The 20,519-nt window shown below is 42.9% G+C and overlaps 1 protein-coding gene across 1 annotated transcript in view; it reads right to left on the bottom strand.

Moving 5' to 3' along the window:
- The window catches only part of LOC122790034 (P2R1A-PPP2R2A-interacting phosphatase regulator 1-like), an 849,731-nt gene that overhangs the window by 436,716 nt on the left and 392,496 nt on the right, over nt 1–20,519 (bottom strand). Inside the window, exon 8 of the mRNA XM_044057585.1 lies at nt 6,342–6,406. Coding sequence (XP_043913520.1) covers nt 6,342–6,406 — 65 coding nt within the window. The remainder of the gene's footprint in view (nt 1–6,341; nt 6,407–20,519) is intronic.

Genomic DNA, 20,519 nt, shown 5'->3' with positions numbered 1-20,519 from the left:
TGAAGGGCTCACTTGGGTGAATTCTTCATTTTGGTGGCTGTACATACTAGGAAATGTTACACGCGTTTCGTTTGGGTAAGCGTTTAGGTTTGGTGATTGTGCATTCCTCAACATTCTACTGAAGGGGTTGCTTGGGTGAAGTGTTCATGCTGGTGGTAGTGCATACTAGGAAATGTTACTGAAGGCTTGTTTGGTAAAACATTTTATTTAGATGCATGTATACCTGGACATACTAATGAGGATGTTGCTTGGGGAAATAATTAATTGTGTATCAGGGAAGTACATGGTCTGACTGCTGATGTGACCGCTGAGCAAAATAGTTTATTGTGCCATTTTGGTGCTTGTGCATACACAATGCAAACAACTGGAGGGGTTAGTGGGGAAACATAGAAATTAAGTCTGAAAATTAAATATGGTTACATTACTTAGAATACAGCACAGAAATGGAATTATAGTGTAATATGCCAGCATATAAGACATCACACACACCACTGACTAATTAAATAATGTAAAATAAGCAGACAAGAAATCACTTCTGATTGTATTATTCTATTTGTGATTAGTAGTTGCATGAGTGAGATAAAAGTTATCACTTGTTGACAACTGCCAGCATGGAGCTACCATATTTTTTGTGCATTTTTCCTGGCTTTGTCAGTCTTGTGGAATTTACGTGGGAGGAAGGGCTCAGTAATATGTAAGTGTTATACTATTTTACTGAATTACTCAGGTGTTCTCCTTACTGATAATGAGTCTGTGTTACACAACAGCTGCACAAGGTAATATAATGAATGCCTAGTCAACAGGTTATGTGCAGCAATTATCACCTTTGTCTGAGCATGCATAACTTATCAGTACCGAAAGGAAGGTCATTATCACATTAGCAATAAGTGCAGTTACAATACAGCAGTGAGTTATCACTTTTAGTAGAAGTCATTATCACTTTGATGAATGCACAAGCCAGATTGTGTTTTTTCTCTATTTGTAGTCATTGCAAGCCACCCCCTCCATTCTTCATCAACTAGCTATCCTCCAAAACCTCTGATGTTTTTATATATATATATATATATATATATATATATACATATATATATATATATATGTGCATATGTGTGTATATCGATATACATGTATGTACATAATGTACTTGCACATATACACATACACATGAATATCAGTATGGTCAGGCAGGTTCCTCTTCAGAGATTTATGCCAACTTCTCTTGTGTTGGTGGGTGCATCACGGGGGGCATACCCAGCCATCCATGGATCTTGTGATCGACCTGGATTGCAGTTGGGAACTTGGAGACTCTTCAGTTCAGTCCCGTAGTGCTGCTGTCCCAGGTAGAAATGGCCTCAGGGCTGCCACTGTGATGCAGTGTTTCCCTCCAGAAAAGGACACATGCAAAAAGACAAAGCCTGGGGCAGAATTAGTCTTTTCACATGTCTTGATTGAGCTCTCCACTTAGTTTCCCTCCCTTCAGGTGTAGTAAATGTATGTAGGTCAGGGTAAGACCCTTTACATTAGCTCCCCCCTTTGAGTCCTTATGACCATTGCCGAAAGGACACATGTACATGGAAAAGGTAGAGGTAAGGCAGAGTGCTGGCACTGCCTGCAATCAGGAGTCATTGCTGCTACCAGTAGTCTGAGTGGGTAGCCAGCACAGGTATTGGACACTTCAGACGCCCACGGCCTGAAGTCCCGTGTCTGTCCTAGGCATATTAGTGGAGTTGCAGTCCTTACCCTGTTTTTTTATCTTTACATGTGCCCTTTCTGTGCCCCCTTGTCAGTCGTTGTGTGTAATTTTGTGTTTTCACGGGTGGTAGGTATGTACCTCCGCAGCGTCATCACCACTTATGTACCTTATGAAAAGAATAATGCCCCTGTGGATAGGAGTGAAGATTTGGATGGTCTAACCAGGTAATGCATTATGATATACATATATATATATATATATATATATATATATATATATATATGTACTTTTCCAATACATATGTCAAGCATCAGTAGTAATCTGTTTGCATTTTCTTTCCTGTGCAGGTTTGTCCACATTCTGACACTGACATGGCTTCACGAGCAGGAGAACGACAAGTGAGAGTGTGGGTATGTGGCCATTCCTACATTCACTGGGCTGCCAACCATGCCTCCATAACTGAAAACCAGTACAACATGAGTTTCTCCACATCCAGTCTGAAGGTATACTGGACTGCAAGAAGAGGTATGCATTGGAGCAGAGTACTGCAGTTGTTGGAAGAGAAGTGTTCCATCTACCCTGAGCCCAACATCCTTGTTGCTGCACATTGGAGGGAATGATGTCATCAGTCAACCACTGGGAAGGCTGCGGTTTCAAATCAGAGCAATTTTTGAACACCTGCAGTCGTGGTGGCCACGTTGTCATTTTGTGTGGTCGGTGGATCTACAATCTGTCCTGACAGCATCACCACAAAAGATGTTCACCTGTTCAGAAGGGATGGCGTTCACCTAACTGAGGAAGGCATTGCCTTGTTATTGACTGACATCCACAATGGTGTGAGGAGAGCTATGCAGGATTGGAAATATGCAGCTTGAGAAGAATGGAAAACACCCATGACCAAGTAGGGACCAGTATGGTAAGTACAACTCTATTATGAAATGTGTTGTGTAAAATATATTTTTATGAGTTTGGCAAATAACTGTGGTAAGAAGCTGGTGAAGATGCTGAGAAAGAACTGTTTCAGGAGAGTGCTAGCATGTACAATCGAATATGTATTGTATGTGTATATGTATAATATTGATAGTTCCAACATATAAAAGAATTGGGCCTGTATGTTGTACACATGTGCAGATATCTATGTTTGTTTCGGACTTAGGTTATGGAAATTATGATTTTTTTTCATATTTTGGTAAATAGCTTTGGAAGGGAGCATCTGAATGTGCTAAGTAATACCTCATTTTGAAGACAGTACTGATAGTTCTAACATGGTAAAAGAATGGTGCCTTTATGTTGTACTCCTGTGCAGATATTAAAGTTTGTTTCGGACTTAGGTTATGGAAATGATTTTTTTTTTTCATATTTTTGGTAAATAACTTTGCAAGGGAGCATCTGAATGTGTTAAGTAATACCTCATTTTGAAAACAGTATTGATAGTTCTAACATGGGAAAAGAATGGTGCCTGTATGTTGTACTCATATGCAGATATCAAAGTTTGTTTCGGACATGGATTATGAAAATTATGATTTTTTTTTCATATTTTGGTAAATTAACTTTACAAGGGAGCATCTGAATGTGCCAAGTAATACCTCATTTTGAGGACAGTATTGCTGGTTCCAACATGGTAAAAGAATTGTGCCTGTATGTTGGACACATGTGCAAATATCAAAGTTTGTTTGGAATTAGGTTATGGAAATTATGATTTTTTTTTCATATTTTGGTAAATAACTTTGCAAGGGAGCATGTCAGTATGCCAAGTAATACCTCATTTTGAAGACAGTGTTACTCCTTACACCATGATAAAAGAACTGTGTCTGTGCACTGTACACATGTACAGCTATCACAATTTGTTTAGTCTTGTACAATTATGAAAATTATACATTTCCAATACTTCTCATTATTATGCCCATATCTTTGCAAGAGAACATGGTGATCACACAAATGATGCATCGTTTTGAAGCTGACATTCAGATGCACAACTTCTACACTGATATGTAGGCTCTGTCTGTTACAGGTGATGAGATATTATGCTTTGTTTATTTATCAATTATGAGAAATATTATATTAATCATATTTCTTTGAATATCTCTGTAAAGGAGCATCACACAGTAATGGTTAAGGTATAATTTTAAAGCTGACATTCATACTAACAAATTGCATTCAAATTGTATGGGTCTGCATGGTACATTGACCAATATATTATGCTTTGTTTTTCCAAAAAGGTAAAAAATATGCACAATATCAGCATTCCTTGCCAAATATTTAATAATGACTTTGATATACACTATCAACATTTACACTGTTGGTAAGGTCAGTGTCTGCTGAACAACGTTCGCGTTTACATTTTTAGTCTAGCTCTTATAGTTAAAGAATTATGAACATTTGTTTTCTGTATGGTTTTAGAAATGGATTTTCTGAAAATGAGCTCAGGCTGCACTGTTGTTCCTATGGTGGAATTAAGCAGGCAGCTTTTCCTGAGCTGCTCCGGAGTGAATGAGTTAATAGAGATAGTTGTCGGTTTGAAGACACCTTCAGAAACCGAAGGCCTGTCCAAAATCTCTGGATCACCATCAGGGTTGGCATCCGAGGGGTGAGATGGAACCGGCTCCTGAGGCCCAGCTGAGTCGGTCTGGGAGGCCGTCAGAATTTCTAAATCTGCGGTAGTCAGGGGCTGCGGAGGCGCCTCGCTGAAAACCGGAGAACCGGCGACAGGCCTTGCTGAGGCCTCGGTATCTGGTCTTGGCCTTGGTTGCCTGTCCTTATCCTTGCGTTTTTTAATCATTGCTGATGTCGGTTGCTCCGACGAAATGCTATAATTAAATTTTCTGCCAAAACAATGTCGGGCGAAATCTGCCCGACGCTTGATTGTACGTTTGTTGAACCTAGCACAAAACCGACAACCAGAGGTGTCGTGGTATGGGCCTAGGCAAGGAATACAATAAGAATGAAAATCCTTATGAGGTATTTGCTTCCCACAAGAAATGCAATTATTAACTTTGTCTGACATCGGTCTGAGGCAAGAAAAGTTTCCCCAACGGGGTACTTAGCTTTAGAGAAGACTTCGGGCTGAAATTCGATTCGAAAGTCTCAGGAGCTAGCCGACCGGCACTTGCGAACTGCTTCTGCTTCGGGTACTGCGCGACAAGAAAGACTGGAGAAAATGGCGTCGGCTGCCTCTTTTATCTCCCTGTCGCACTGACGTAAGGGAAGAAGCGACGACAACCGATGCCGGACCAAGACTTTGGGATTCGGCCGACTGCGGGACCGCCTGACGGCAGGATAACCCAAGTGTGATGACTGCAGCAGTATAACAAGATGAACATCTGCTTCTGCTTCGGGCACTGCACGGCAAGAAAGACTGGTGTATTGGCGTCGGCTGACAACCTGACGTCATGGAAGAAGGGACAGCAACCGACGCAGGACACAAGACTTTGTTGATCAGGCCGACTGAGGGCTACCTGCAAGCAGATAACCCAAATGTAATGACTGCAACAGTGAAACACAAAGAACATCTGACGACCTGCTTAGCGGCAGAGTCTTTGGAAGGCTTAGCCTTGTGTGCTCTGTCTCTATCTTTTTCTTTACAATTTTTTGGAATGTCTACGGACTGTTGGCTGACAGATGCCATTTCGGAATGCGAAGACAAAAGATGAAAATACCTGGCTACAATAAGAGCTCCATGACAAATTTTTCTCTCGTTAAAGAGGGCACAGAACTGGCAACGGGGGATGCTGTGATCTGAGATCTAAACAAGTGACGCAGTATGAATGGAAGTCTTGGTGTGGGATTGCTTTCGAAAGGAGAGACAATTGTTAACTTTTTCAGACATCAGTTAGTGCAAGAAAACAGGATCCCCAATGGGGTAGTTAGCTATAGGCGTTTTCAGCTGTCATTCAAAATTCTGGTAGCGACCGACCGGCACACTTGCGAACTGCTTCTGCTATGGGCTCCACGGCAAGAAACACTGATGTAATGGCGTTGGCTGCCTTGCTTTATAGCACTGACGACCTGATGTCAGTCAGCAAGCGACAGCAGCTGACCCAGAAAAACATTGCCTCTGGTATTCGGGCTGGCTGACGGATACCACAGCAGTGATAACCCACAGGTGATGACTGCAACAGTGAAACATGAAGAACATCAGGTGGTTGCTGAAGAGCTGACTTTGCAAAAAAGAAAGGATCACATTAAGGCAAGAAGAGGGTGATGACTAGAATTTATTAATGATGAGGGAGGAATAACGGAAGAAGGAACAGGAAAGCAGAAAGCACATACTTCAAACATATTCCCTGTTGACAAAAAAAGACTGCTTTATTCTAATGATTTGAATCTGTTACTTCTACTTATTGTAATATTATACCATCTCCAACTCTAAAACTTCCTTTGGACTTGTAACTATCACTGTACATACACAAAAGACAGAAACAAGCAAAGAAGACTAGATAAAAATCAAAACTGTACTAGGTGCATGAATATTGCAGATGGCTTAGTTAAAGGATATATAATCCCAGCAAACCCAAGAGATGAAGCTGCCAATCATGCACGTGATTAACAAGATGTGGCATATGGTTGATACCGTGCACTCTGTCTGACAAATTATATTCTGGAGAATTATCAATAAGCCTGTGGAGAAGGAACAACATGTTATAGCTACCTTTTCTTTTGATGGGCCCAAGAACACTGGGTCTGATACAGTTGATGGGGCTCTGACTTCTCCTGCTGTAAAACAAACAGTAAACAGTTACATACATTTCCAACTTGCAAGCACTGAGCTACCACCATACTAATTCTTAAACCAGTGGTCATAGAAAGCTATACAGATTCACAACTGGCTAGTTATATAACAGTGTTCATGCATCATGCTGGAAACTGTTAAAATAGTCATGTGCATAGATATAAGCTACTCAGAAAATCAGCAAGCACCAAAAAAGGATCACATGTTCTTCCACTGTTAAAGAAGATAAGGTTTCTGCTGGTGTTTGGAAAGAAATGTTAAATTATGCATACAGTGGTCTGCAGTGGAACAACCAAAAGAAATAATACATACAAGCTCTGAAATGGCACATTGCAGCATGTATAAAACGTACTAGGCAGTGATAAACAGATCCCAAAACAAGGCATCTTTGTGCTTTCTGTACTTATTTACTTTTGCTATGCCAAGCCATTCATTTACTTCCAACCTCAATGCTGTACTCATTTTTTTACTGTTATTTTCCAGTACATTAGCAAGGTTGAAAAGCACAGACAGAAGATGGCAGCATATCACTGAACAAGACTGAAAAGACATAGATGCTAACGAGTACATTACAGAAAGACACAGAAATCTTTAATCACTAGCACTTCTGGGGCCATGGCTATACATCTGTAGTACAGACATTGTACAACAGAAAAGAAGATTATGCATTTACTGAAATGACAATGCTGGTAGTTTCCTCTCCATCGCCACTAACATGATGATTGTCTTGGCTTAGTCAGTCTGGCACCTTAAGGCCTGAGGTAGGGGAAAGAATGGAAGGTGGGGATAGTGATAGAGATGAAATTGTTGGAAGTTTTACCTCCATCATTTCCACGGCTCAGTCTCAGGCTTGTACCCTTGGGTAATTCCTCATGAAACAGCATCCTCAAATGATAACCTAGACTTAGAGATAACACCCAGCTTATAGAGTCTTGCAAAAGTATCCAGAAATGCACACACTACAGTCAGACAAATGCCATCCATGAAAGCATTTTTAAAGAAAGTCTGTGAAGTGGCAGCTGCTCTAGCAGAATGGGCATGTCTTTTTTTCTAAGGCTTTATCAGATTTTTTATTAAAAAAAAATGTTACGTTGTGTGACCACTTAATAAATACTTTAGTACCCAACTTTTTTTTTGTTTGTTGGAAAAAGACATTAACAGTTGAAAATACTTCCTTATGGATTTCTTCCTATACAATTAAAAGTTGTCCATGTAGATCAATACAATACAAAAGTTATTTCTCCCCACTGTTAGCATAATCAAAGAAAAATGGAAGCTGAATTGACTGGATGATATTCATTATATGACTACTTTTGGCCTGACAGAAGGTTTGACTACATGGGCACTCCATCTTTATGGAAAACCAGACATGGGAGCTTGCACACAAGGGTTCAAGCTCAGAAAGCTTTCTAGCTGAGGTAACAGTGAATAAAAGGGTCTTTCATGTGAGACATTTCAGCTCTGCAGAAAAGTCAGATTCAAAAGGAGACAAGGTAATCTTCTCAAAGACAAACTGAAGGCCCTGTGGAAGAACTGGAGACTTAATTGGGGGCTGGAGTAGAAAGTTGCCCCTCAACAAGTTTTTACAGACTTTAAGTGATGTTAAAACGAGAGAACCAGTGCCTTGATGGAAATTTGATATGGCTGCTAATTGCACCTTCACAGAAGAGATGCCAAGACTAGAATCAAAAATTTAGTGATGAACATTCTAGACGATACAGCTGTATAAGAACTTACCACAACAGCAGATGTCCTACTGGTCAGTTGGGTCATCTTGATAAATAACCTAGATGTCCAGCCGAGGTACCAAAGACAGAACTTTCCATACAGCCATACTTCCAATGTATGACCTAGGTCTGCAGGCATAAGGGTACAGAAGCAGACATATGAACGTAAATCCTCAGACTACCTTGCTGCCAGTCCGAACACAGGTCTTGTACCAGTCAGTTTGTTCTACAAGTGGTCGTTAGTACAACTGGCCTTCACTTGTTCAGTTCACTAGGGGTACTCTTCTTTCTTTTTCTCAGCTGTATTGCTGTTGCTGTTCTGTAAGATGTCCACTAGAAGAGGAAAGAGCGACTGCAGTACGCAGAATCCTCAGTAATGACCAACACTCCCAGTGCCTTTTCTAATTTGGGCACAGCGTGATTATAAAAACTGTAAGATTTGTCAGTCTTTTGTCCTAAAGCCCTTAACAGCCCAACATTCATCACTCAAATCATATGTGGAAAGACAGTGTTTAAAGTACCTTATTCAGGATAAGATAACAGCCCCGTCTACTCCGGATGTCCACCCATTCATAAAAAGAAACTCAAGAGGTCCAGACCTGAAAGCACTGTTCCCAGTCAGACATGGACATACTTGCTGAGGCATTAGAACCTAAAGTACACCAAACAACAATTCATTCCTGCTACCTTGACCCCGCAGGACTTCAGTATGATCACTGAAGTTCGCATGTTCAAAACTACTCCAGTTACCGATGATGGTGAGAAGAGGGACCCCGGTACTATTATTTTAGAGGGACCTAAAAGTTGATCCGTTGAACCTTGAAGGTCCACTAAAGAACTTTCACGAAAAACCTGGCAAGAAGAACCATAAAAATGGTGAACATAATAAGCCCTAGCACTCAAAGGCAGAGAGCTGCAGGGATGAATTTCCTGTGGATTATCTGAAGAACTGTAGATCTGATGGACTTGATCTTGTGCAGCAGAAGAAAAGCTTCCACAACCAAGAGTGTCCAAAATGCAGCTTAAAAAGGTGACTGATCATATGTGCATTAAGCAGGACTTCAAAGCGTAAATTGTTACTCTCAAAGACTGAAAAGGATGCATAGCTAAACCTGGGAAGCAGGATAAGGTGTTTACCTCACAGACAGAAGTTACAGGGTTTGATTCTCACCTTTGAAGGGAAACTTGCTATGTCTGAAATGACCTGCAAAGGTAGGTAAGCCTAGTATTCATCTATGAACCTATATGAAAGTGCCATCAGCTAGGGGAATCACCCAAAGGGGAATCACCCAAAAGGACAACTTGTGGGACTGGAAGACCAGAGTCGGGCTATACATCCTTGCGGAGAAGAGGTGCCTGGGGTCTATTTCACGTTATCCTTGACAAGTGAAAGTATTCCTCAGAACTCCAGATCATAACATGGAAAAAGTACAGTTTTGTACCTACCATAAATGTAGATGTCCGAACTGGATAGCATCTGCAGTCATAACAAATGGGTTGTCCTGTCGTCAGGCAGCCCTTCGGTCGGCCGGATTCCAAAGTCTGGGTCCGGCTTCGGCTGATGTCGCACTTCACCCGACGTCATTTCTGCTGGTCTTCGGGTATAAAGGCATCAGCCGACGCCATTTTCCTCAGTGTTTCTTGCCCCAGATGCCAATTGCCCTCTTGGAAAGGTAAATTTTGGATAAAAGCCAATGTTTCCAAAATAGTAGAAGGCAAACACAAAAAATAAACATGTATGTACATATATACAAACAAATACACCATAAGAGACCCCCCCCCCCAGCTAGCTATTAGGAGGGTAAATACCCTAGGAGTACCACAGAGGGGAAGGAGGGAGGGTAATCCTGACTGCAGATGCTATCCAGTTCGGACATCTACATTTATGGTAGGTACAAAACTGTACTATGTCCTTCATGGATGCATCTGCAGTCATAACAAATGGGTAGAATACCATAGCCAAACTAGGGGAGGAGGAATAAAAATGATGGTGTAGTCAGGATCCCTTGCAGTACAGCAGTGGCAAACCCTGCTCGGGATCTAGAATATAGAGGTAAATTATAATGCTTGGCAAATGTATGCACGGAGGTCCAAGTAGCCGCCTCAATAATGTCCTTGGTTGCCACTCCTCTTAAGAAAGCTGTGGTAGTGGCTGTAGCCCTTGTAGAATGAGGTCTTATGTTCTGTGGAATTGGTTTTCCATGGTAGGAGTAACAGAATCTTATGCAATTTCCTATCCATTTGGAGATTGTTTGTTTGGAAATTGCTTTTCCTTCCCTTCCTGTTGCATAGGCTACAAAGAGCTGGTCAGTTTTTCTGTTACCTTTGGTTCTGTCCAGGTAGTAGCGTAACTGTCTATGTACATCCAAGGTATGCATTATTCTTTCATCTCTGTTTTGTGGATTGGGAAAGAAGGTAGGTAGGTGGATTGCCTGGTTTAAAGACACTCTGGATACCACCTTAGGCATAAATGTAGGATTAGTTCTCATGGACACCCTATCTTGATGGAAGATTAGGAAGGGTTGCACTGCCATTAAGGCCTGTAGTTCAAACCCTCCTTGCTGAAGTAATAGCCAGTAGGAAAGCAGTTTTCCATGACAGGTGTTGTAGATCTGCTGTTGCTGCTGGTTCAAACGGAGGGAGTGTCAACTTTTCTAGTACAAAATTCAAGTCCCATGCTGGTAATGGTGGTTTCCTAGGAGGTTTTACATTCTTGATCCCTCTGAGGAATTGCCTGAGTAGAGGATGTGAAAAGACAGGAGGATCAAAGCTGTATTCTGCTGAAATAGCTGATGCATGTATCTTGATGGAGGAATAGGACAGGCCTGTATGTAGAAGCTCTGCCAAGTACTCCAGAATGTTAGCAATATCTATGTTCGACACATCTTTTCCTCTTTCAGAACTCCAAATGACGAACCTTTTCCATTTTCCTGCATAGTTCCTTCTTGTTGAAGGTCTGCGGGCTTCAAGGATAATGTCTTTAACCCTTTGTGAAAGGTCTGGGTTAGTTACTGCTATGTGATGTTCCAGGCAATCAGTTGCAAGGTTTTTAGGTTTGGATGTATGATGTTGTAGTTGTTCTGAGTTAACATCAGAGGCATCAGGGGTATTGACCACATTTTCTCCCGAGACATGCTCCTCAGCAATGGGTACCAGTGTTGTCTTGGCCAGTTCGGAGCTATCAGAATTATCCTTGGACGTTCCTCTTTGATTTTCAGTAGTACTTTGTGCATCAAGGGAAGAGGTGGAAATGCATATGCTGTCAAGCCTTTCCAGCTGAAGGACAGAGAGTCCACCTTCCATGCAAGTGGGTGGAATGTCCTTGTGCAGAATTTTTTGAGCTGGTGATTTAGTGGGGAAGCGAATAGATCTATTTGTGGCATTCCCCATTTCTTTGTGATGGCCTTGAAGATGTCCGGGTGTAGCATCCATTCGTGAGCATCCGAGGTGGTTCTGCTTAAAATGTCTGCTAGGGTGTTCTCTTTTCCCGGTACAAATATTGCCTGTAACTGGATGTTGTAGCTGAGAGCCAGATTCCAAAGGTCCAAAGTCATTCTGCATAGGGGGTAAGAATGAGTGCCTCCCTGTTTGTTGATGTACCACATGACTGTGGTGTTGTCTGTCCTTATCATCAAATGGCCTTCTTTGAGGAATGGTCTGAATTTTAGGATTGCCAGTTTTACTGCTAGCATTTCTTTTTGGTTTATGTGCAGGTGCAGCTGGTCCTGAGTCCACAGTCCTTGTACGCATTTGTCCAGCATGTGTGCCCCCCATCCTAGGTCTGAGGCGTCGGTTGTGATGGTTTGGTTTGTTCGAAGGTTGTGGAAGGGTAAGCCTGGGTTTGACTGGCATGCCCGAGCCCACCATAGGAACTCCTGTTTTAAGCATGGGATTAGTGGTATTTCTGTTTCTAAGCTGTGCCTGTGTTGAGACCATAAATTCTTTAGGTACCACTGTAACTTTCTCATATGCAGTCTGGCATGTGGGACCAAGATTATGCATGATGCCATGAAGCCCAAGGCCTGCAGAACTTTTCTTGCTGTTAGTTTGTTCTGCTTTGTTAATGCCAAGAAGTAAAGAGGAAGCTCTTTTGTTTTTCTGCAGTTAGGAATGCCATCTGTTTTACTGTGTCCAATTCCGCGCCCAAGAAAGTTCTTGTCTGGGATGGTATCAGCCTTGACTTTTGTAAATTGACTGTGTATCCCAGGGCTTGTAGCAAGTAAATGACCCTTTGTAAATCTGTTGTCAGCTTGCTTTTGTTGTCCGCTTGTAACAGGCAGTCGTCCAGGTATGGATAAATTTGGATTCCCTGTACTCTGCAGTGAGCGATTACTGATGCCAGGCATTTTGTGAATACTCTGGGCGCAGTAGATAAGCCAAAGGGCAATGCTGAGAATTGATAATGCTCTGATCCTGCAAGAAATCTGAGGTATCTTCTGCAATTTGGTCGAATGGGGACGTGCAGGTATGCCTCCTTGAGATCTAGAGTTACCAGCCAACACTCCTTGCCCAGCATGGGAAGAAGTTGCTGTAGGGTCAGCATTTTGAATTTTGGGACAATGATGTATGTGTTTAAGATGGACAGGTCGAGAATAGGTCTCCAGTTTTTCTCTTTTCTTGGTACTAGGAAGAGTCTGGAGTAGAATCCTTTGCCCTGTTCTGTTATTGGTACTCTTTCCACAGCTCTCATTTTATTAATTCCGCTATCTGGTGCAGGGCTTCTATTTTTGATTTGGGGGCAGGTTTGGCATTCCTCTTTTTACTGGTAACGTGTGAAAGTGGAACCGGTAGCCTTGGTCTATAGTTTGCAAAATCCACTTGTCTTTTGTGATATAGTGCCAATTTTTCGAGAATAAGGCTAACTTTCCACCTAATGGTGCTGCTAATTGCTCCCTGGTAGGCGGAGACAGAGCCAAGTCACTGTGATTGTCCGGTTGCAGTGGCAGTGGTTGTGTCTGTGCCTCGGTTATTGCCTTGCCACTGTCGTCCTCTGTAGGCACCTCCTCTGGATTGATTTCTCCCCCTAGAGCGTCTGTTCCTGCCCCTTTGTGATCTTGTGGAGTCAGGAAAGGACCAATTTTTGGCAGGCCAGTTCCTGCTAAACCTTGGAGGCTGAACCTGTAGGAAATCTTTAACTGTTTGTACAGATTTTGCCTTCTCTTCCATTTTCTTCATTACCTGCTGGGCAGGTTCCCAAATAGACTGGCCTTATCCATAGGAGCATCCAATAGCTTAGCTTTAACATGATCCGGTAAGACCTGTTCTTTCAACCATGCATGCCTTCTTATCACTGTTCCAGTCATGGCTGATCTAAATGAAGCCTCCAGTGCATCATAGCCACATTTTAAAGAATGGTTACTAACCTGTTGGATGTTATTCACCATTTCTAATACATATTTCTTATCTAAAGATTCATCAGAGGACAGCTTTTTAATTAACTGATCAAGCATAAACTCTTGGTATTGGATCATGTGAAATTGACAGTTTAAAGCTCTAGCTGAGAGAGTAGCAGAGGTGTAGACTTTTTCCCCCATCTCTAAGGACCTGGATTCCCTTTCAGAGGAATAGGGTTTTTGCTGTGGTCGAGGCTACTGCCTTAGGCCCCTGGGATATAGTTTCGGGGTCTGCAAGTGGGGCCTTGTATAGGTGGTGATGAGTGTCTGGCACCCTGTAAAATCTATCTGGTTTGGCAGGGGCTGGAGGTAAAGAATCAGGTGCAGTGCAGACATCATTACATGCATCGTCCACAACAGACAGGACAGGAGTTATAGCTAAGGGCCTATGTTGTGGTAAGTGCAGAAAAGTCCTAAGCCTTTTTCTTGAATCAGAGAAATCTTGTCCCTGCCGTTGGAATTGTTCTCTCATGGCATGTAAGGTTTCCCCAAAGGAGAATTCCTCTGGTGGAGAGGCAGCTGGAATGGATTCTTCAGCATCTGAATCTTCATAATTAGAAAAAGGAGCCTCTGGCTGGTCTGTAATGTCTGAGTCATCCGCAGAATCATCAGAGGACACAGGCTCGGGGGGCTCTGCCCTAGGTCTCTTTTCTGGGGGCTGAGAGGCCCTGTCTGGGTGAGATTGGGATCCCCTAATTAAGGATATTAAATCTTCTGCCAGAGTAAGCATTTGTGAACTAGAAGTGGGCCTGAGTGAGGGTGGTTTAACAGGCACCGATTTAGCTGATTTGGCTGCTTTAGCCCTGGCAAAGGCCTTAATAGACATGGCTGCAGGAGGCCTAGCAGCACCACGTGCTGGGGTAGAGATATCCAAAGGGATGGTGTCTGATAAATCAGTAGGAACCACAGTTGTAGGCAAAATTTCAAAGGCTGATTCAGGTAAGGTAGCAGGAGCCTCAGTAGTAGTCATGGATTCGGCTGATGATTGACCAGTTTTCTCGGTTTCGGCCGAAACCGAGACACTCGCGGCTTGCTTAACCGTGGTTTTGGCCGAAACCGTGGACCGCGAGTGTCGGTCTTTTTCTTTGCGTTTTTTAACAATTTGGGTAGTCGGAGGATCCGACGGCATAATGTACGCAAAATCTGAGCCGAAAAACTGTTCAGCAAACTCCGACCGACGCCTAAGCGTTCGTCGGTTGAAGGAAGCACAGGCCGAACAGGCTGCTACGTCGTGGTCTGGGCCTAAGCAAGGCAAACAGTAAGAGTGGAAATCTTTATGAGGTATTTGTTTCCCACAAGTTAAACAGTTATTGACTTTTTCTGACATCGGCTGAGGCAAGAAAGAGTCCCCAACGGGGTACTTAGCTTTTTAGAAGTCTTCGAAGTAGTAATCTCTGGATCTGACCGACCGGCACTTGCGAACAGCTTCTGCTTCGGGCACCACACGGCAAGAAAGACTGAGGAAAATGGCGTCGGCTGATGCCTTTATACCCGAAGACCAGCAGAGATGACGTCGGGTGAAGTGCGACATCAGCCGAAGCCGGACCCAGACTTTGGAATCCGGCCGACCGAAGGGCTGCCTGACGACAGGACAACCCATTTGTTATGACTGCAGATGCATCCATGAAGGACATCTGGGATAGCCAGCCTCTTGGTCATCTATGTCCCGAGTGACAGACTTGACCCGCGAGTCTACATGCTTCCTTCTGCTCTTGGCCTTAGCATCTTAACGTTGAGGGGGATGGTCTGAAGAAGGGGAAGAATGGAGTCCTGACACATTCTCCCCCTTTGCCACAGACTACAGAGGGGGAATGGATGGCAGAAGCAAAAGTTAAACCAGGGTCCTAGGAAAAGTACAGTTGTGTACACTTACCATAAATGTAGATGTTCGAGTGTATTCACTGTTGCAGTCATTACATTTGGGTAATCTGCTGGCAGGTTGCCCTCAGTCGGCCTGAATAACAAAGTCTTGGGTCCTGCGTCGGTTGCTGTCCCTTCTTCCATGATGTCAGGGGTATAAAACATGCAGCCAACGCCATTTTCATCAGTTTTTCTTGTCCCAGATGTCAGGTGCCCCTCAAATGGGGAGCTATATATCTATATATATATATATATATATATATATATATATATATCTATATATCTATATATATATATATATATATATCTATATATATATATATATATATATGTATATATATATATATATATATATATATATATATATATATATATATGTATATATATATATCTATATATATATATATATCTATATATATATATATATATACATGTAATTTAGAACACAAAAATATACCTCCAAATAAAAGCAAATATAACAAAAAGGCTTTTGAGCATAGTAACAGAAAGAAGAGGTATAAAAAGAGAAAAGTAGGGGGCTGGCAGGTGGGCAACCAGGACTGCAACAGTGAATACACTCGAACATCTACATTTATGGTAAGTGGACACAACTGTACTATGTTCTTCGTGTTTCACTGTTGCAGTCATTACATTTGGGTAGAATCCCAAAGCTATGGTTGGGAGGATGGAATTATACAGCAGTAGGAGCAGCTATAAGGCCCTGCAGGACAGCAGTGGCAAAGCCTGCTCTGGATTTTGAGAAGAGAGGTAAATGGTAAATCTTGGTGAACGTATGAACTGAGCTCCAGGTAGCAGCTTCTAGAATGTCTCTGGTAGGAACCCCTCTGAGAAAGGCTGCAGAAGTAGATGCAGCCCTGGTGGAATGGGTTATCCATTTTGAAATTGTCTGCTTTGAGATAGCCTTTCCCTCTGCCCCTGCAGCAAATGCCACCTGTTTAAGTAGAATCTTAGTTGTCTGTGTACATCCAATGAATGTAGAATCCACTTCCCGTTGTTATGTGGATTTGGGAAAAAAGTTGGCAGATGAATGGTCTGATTAAGAGCCACACTGGATTCCACTTTAGGCATAAAGGATGGATTGGTCCTGAGTGCTACCCTGTCCGGGTAGAAAATAATAAAAGGCTCCACTGCCATGACAGCCTGTAGTTTTGAGATCCTTCTAGCTGAAGTGACTGCTAAAAGAAAAGTTGTCTTCCAAGAGAGAAATTTTATGTCCGCAGTAGCAGCTGGCACAAAAGGAGGCAGGGTGAGTTTTTCCAACACAAAGTTGAGGTCCCATGCAGGGGTTGGTGCTCTCCTGGGAGGTCTTAAATGTTTGGCCCCTCTGAGATACTGCTTTAGTAGTGGATGAGAAAAGGGGGGAGGGCTCTGTGTTGTAATGAGCTGAAATGGCAGAGGCGTGGATTTTTATGGAAGAGAAAGATAGGCCCTTGCGAGGCATCTCAGTTAAATATTGTAGAATCTGAGGAATATCGGGCATTTCTGTGCTTAGTCCTTGTGCCTGATTCCAGGCACAGAATCTTTTCCATTTATCAGCATAAGATTTTATAGTGCTAGGCCTTCTAGCCTCCAAAATGACATCCATCACAGGTTTGCTGAGAGATGTAACTGGTGAAATTAGTTGATTAGCCATGCTGCAAGATTCAGAGTTTGGAGCTGTGTGTGTAGAATTTGAAAGTAATGCTGAGACAGTAGATAAGGTGTCTTGAGGCAGGTACCAAGGGAGGAAGGTGTGACATATTGCGCAGGAGCGGGTACCAGTGTTGGCAAAGCCAGTCTGGAGCAATCAGAATCATTTTTGTTTTTTCCTGTCTGACTTTTAGTAATACCTTGGAGAGCAGAGGCAGAGGGGGAAAAGCACAGACTGATAGGTTTTTCCAGCTGAAGGATACAGCATCCACTTTCCAAGCTTTTTTGTGATGGATTCTTGTGCAGAATTTGTCCAACTGATAGTTTTGGAGTGAGGCAAAAAGATCTATGTTTGGGCTCCCCCATTTGCGTATCAACATGCTGAAGATTTGCGGATCCAGTTTCCATTCGTGTGGGTCCATAAGATTTCTGCTTAGGTTGTCTGCCAGAGTATTTTGCTTTCCTGGCAGGAATTGAGCTTGTAGATGTATTTGTAAGACAAGGCTGTGTTCCACAAGGCCATGGTTAGTCTGCAAACAGGGTAGGAATGGGTACCCCCCGATTGTTTATGTACCACACGACTGTGGTGTTGTCTATCTTTATCAGTAGTGGTACTGGATGAAGAAAGTCCTTGAAAGCTGTCAGAGCATTCTGTACAGCTAGCATCTCTTTCTGGTTGATATGCAGGTGCATTTGATTTGGGCTCCATCTGCCCTGAATGCATCTCCCTGCCAGAAGCGCCCCTCAAGCATAGTCTGATGCGTCTGTAGTTAGGGTTTGGGTGACAGGGGGTGGAATGAAAGATGGTCCCTTGTTTTGGTGACCGGCCTCTACCCACCATAGGAACTCTTGCTGCAGGCAAGGAATGATAGGAATCATTGTTTCCAGGCTGTGACAATGTTGACTCATAAACTTTTTAGGTACCATTGAAGTTTCCTCATATGCAGTCTTGCATATGGAATTAGAAGAATGCAGGAAGCCATGAACCCCAAGGCCTGCAGAATTTGTCTTGCAGATAACTGGGTTTCTGTGACCACTTGTTTGAAGTAAGTCATCAATTGGATTTGTTTGTCTGGGGTGAGGTAAGCCATCTGGGCAGTTGTATTCAAGCTTGCATCCAGGAATGTAATTTTTTGAGAGGGTACTAGTTGTGATTTCTTTTTGTTTATGGTGTACCCTAGGCAAGTTAGAAGCCTTTTTACAAATGACAGATGCTGCAGGACAGCATCCTTGTTTTCTGCTTGAATTAGACAATCGTCCAGATAAGGATACATTTGAATGTTTCTTTGTCTGCAAAATGCAATTACTGGTGCCAGGCACTTTGTGAAGACCCTGGGTGCAGTAGATAAGCCAAAGGGCAGTGCAGAGAACTGGTAATGCAAATAGCCTGCTTTGAAGGGGCGGTATCTTCTGCAAGATTCCCTGATTGGGATATGCAGGTAAGCCTCTTTTAAGTCTAGAGTTAGCAACCAGGCATCCTTGCCTAGCATAAGCAGTAACTGTTGTAGAGTCAGCATCTTGAATTTTGGAATGTCCAGGAAAGTATTTAGAATGGATAAGTTCAGAATTGGACGCCATGATTTGTCTTTTCTGGGTACCAGGAAAAGTCTTGAATAAAAACCTTGTCTTTTTTCCTTTTCTGGTACTAGCTGAATAGCCCCCATATCCATGTGGGACATAACTTGTTTCTGGGCCTCTGCCCACTGATTTGGAGGCAGATCTGGCCATCAGTTTGGCATTGGCAACGTGTGGAAATGAAATCTGTATCCTTGGGATACTAGATTTAAAACCCACTTGTCCTGGGTAATTAGATGCCAATTTTGTGCATGAAGTGCTAGTTTTCTCCCAAAAGGGGCTGCCAAAAGATAAGTGCTTAGAAATGGCAGAGGAAAGTCATTGAGACTGTTTACCATAGGTTCATAGGTTCATACTAGGCTATCTGTCCTAGGGCATTTATAAGCCTAGCCAGAATGTGTTTGGCTTTCGCCACCCATTTTAAATTTATTTTGCTATGCCCTTTTTCGAGGTTAGTATACTGTGCCTCTGTCTAACAGTGACACAGAAGTGATACCTGGGGTAAACCTACGATCTCCCATCCATTCATCAAGATTCCTCTTGAAGAGAGTCAATGAGGGACTCTGCCTAACCTGGACTGGGATTTTATTCCAGAGTGAAGGGAGCCTCTGGGTTATGAATCTGTCCCTCCAGCATGTCCTATTTCAGTGCTGAGGTTCAAGTCTCTCGAGCGGGTAGCTCGATGGGATTTGGATTTTTTGAGGTGCAGCATGTCCATTAATTCCGGGTTGGACATGGCTTTATACGTCAGGCACAGATCGCCTCTGAACAGGCGGTATGCCACTGAGTAGAGCTGGAGTTTCTTTAACCGGGCAGCATATGGCATCTGTTTGAGCCCTTTGATCCTCTTGGTGAGGTACTTTTGGGGTCTTTCCAGTTGCTGCAGGTGTCTGGTAAGGTACATCCCAAAAGGGGCATTGTACTCAATTATGGGCCTGATGAGGGATGAGTAAAGAGGCACGATGACCTCCCTGATCTAGATGTGAATCCCTTCATGATTAGGTGGGCTATATAAAATGTTTTTCTAACCACTTTGTCCACGTGGTTGTCAAATGAGAGATTGCTATCAACTTGGGTCCCCAGGTCCCTAATTACTTCTTCTGTACTAAATGGATTACCACCTATGTGGTAATTTGTGGCACTTTGTTTTTGCCAAAGGGGATGACTATACACTTTTGGCATTTAGCTTGAGGCCATGGCTCTGGCACCAGTTGTCTGTTTCTATGAGGCCCTTTGGAGGATGCTTGTGTCGGCTGGAGAGTCGATTATGGCCAGTTTCCAGTCATCTGCGAACTTGGTCAGCCACAGTCCTTCCGTGTTGGCCTGTACCTCCGAGAAATATATACCGAACAAGAGAGGTCCCAGGACTGAACCTTGTGGGACACCACTTGTAACTGGTTTGGAGTCTGACATGGCTCCAGCAATTCTAACCATGTGGGTTTTGTCCTTGAGCCAGTTTGCAACCCATCTAGTGACATAGGGTTTATATTTAAGCTGGTGAGCTTATCTATAATGCCCGAGTGGGTATTGTATCGGAGGCTTTTGCGAGGTCCAGGTAGGCTGTGTGGACCACCTTCTCCTCGTCAATGGCCTTGGTGACTGTTTCAAAGAAATCAACCAGGTTTAAGAGGCAGGATCTGCCCTTAACAAAGTCGAACTGGGTAGGATCCAGTGTCTGTAGGTCCCCAATATCTTTATTTATGAGGTCCATGATGATCCTTTCCATAGCTTTGCAGACCAAGCTAGTCAGGCTTATGGGGCGATAGTTTCCAGGATCCGTTGAGGCACCACCTTTATGGAGAGGGACCACTGTTGCTGTACGCCATTCTTTGGGCACATATCCTGTAGTAAGGCTGAGATTGAACAGTAGCTTTATGTTTGGGTTTAGCTGT

Source organism: Protopterus annectens, chromosome 15.part0 (assembly GCF_019279795.1).
Source record: "Protopterus annectens isolate FY-2018-M chromosome 15.part0, PAN1.0, whole genome shotgun sequence".
NCBI classification, from domain to species: domain Eukaryota; kingdom Metazoa; phylum Chordata; order Ceratodontiformes; family Protopteridae; genus Protopterus; species Protopterus annectens.
Note: the sequence above shows the minus strand (reverse complement) of the source record. Positions and strands in the feature narration are given on the sequence as shown.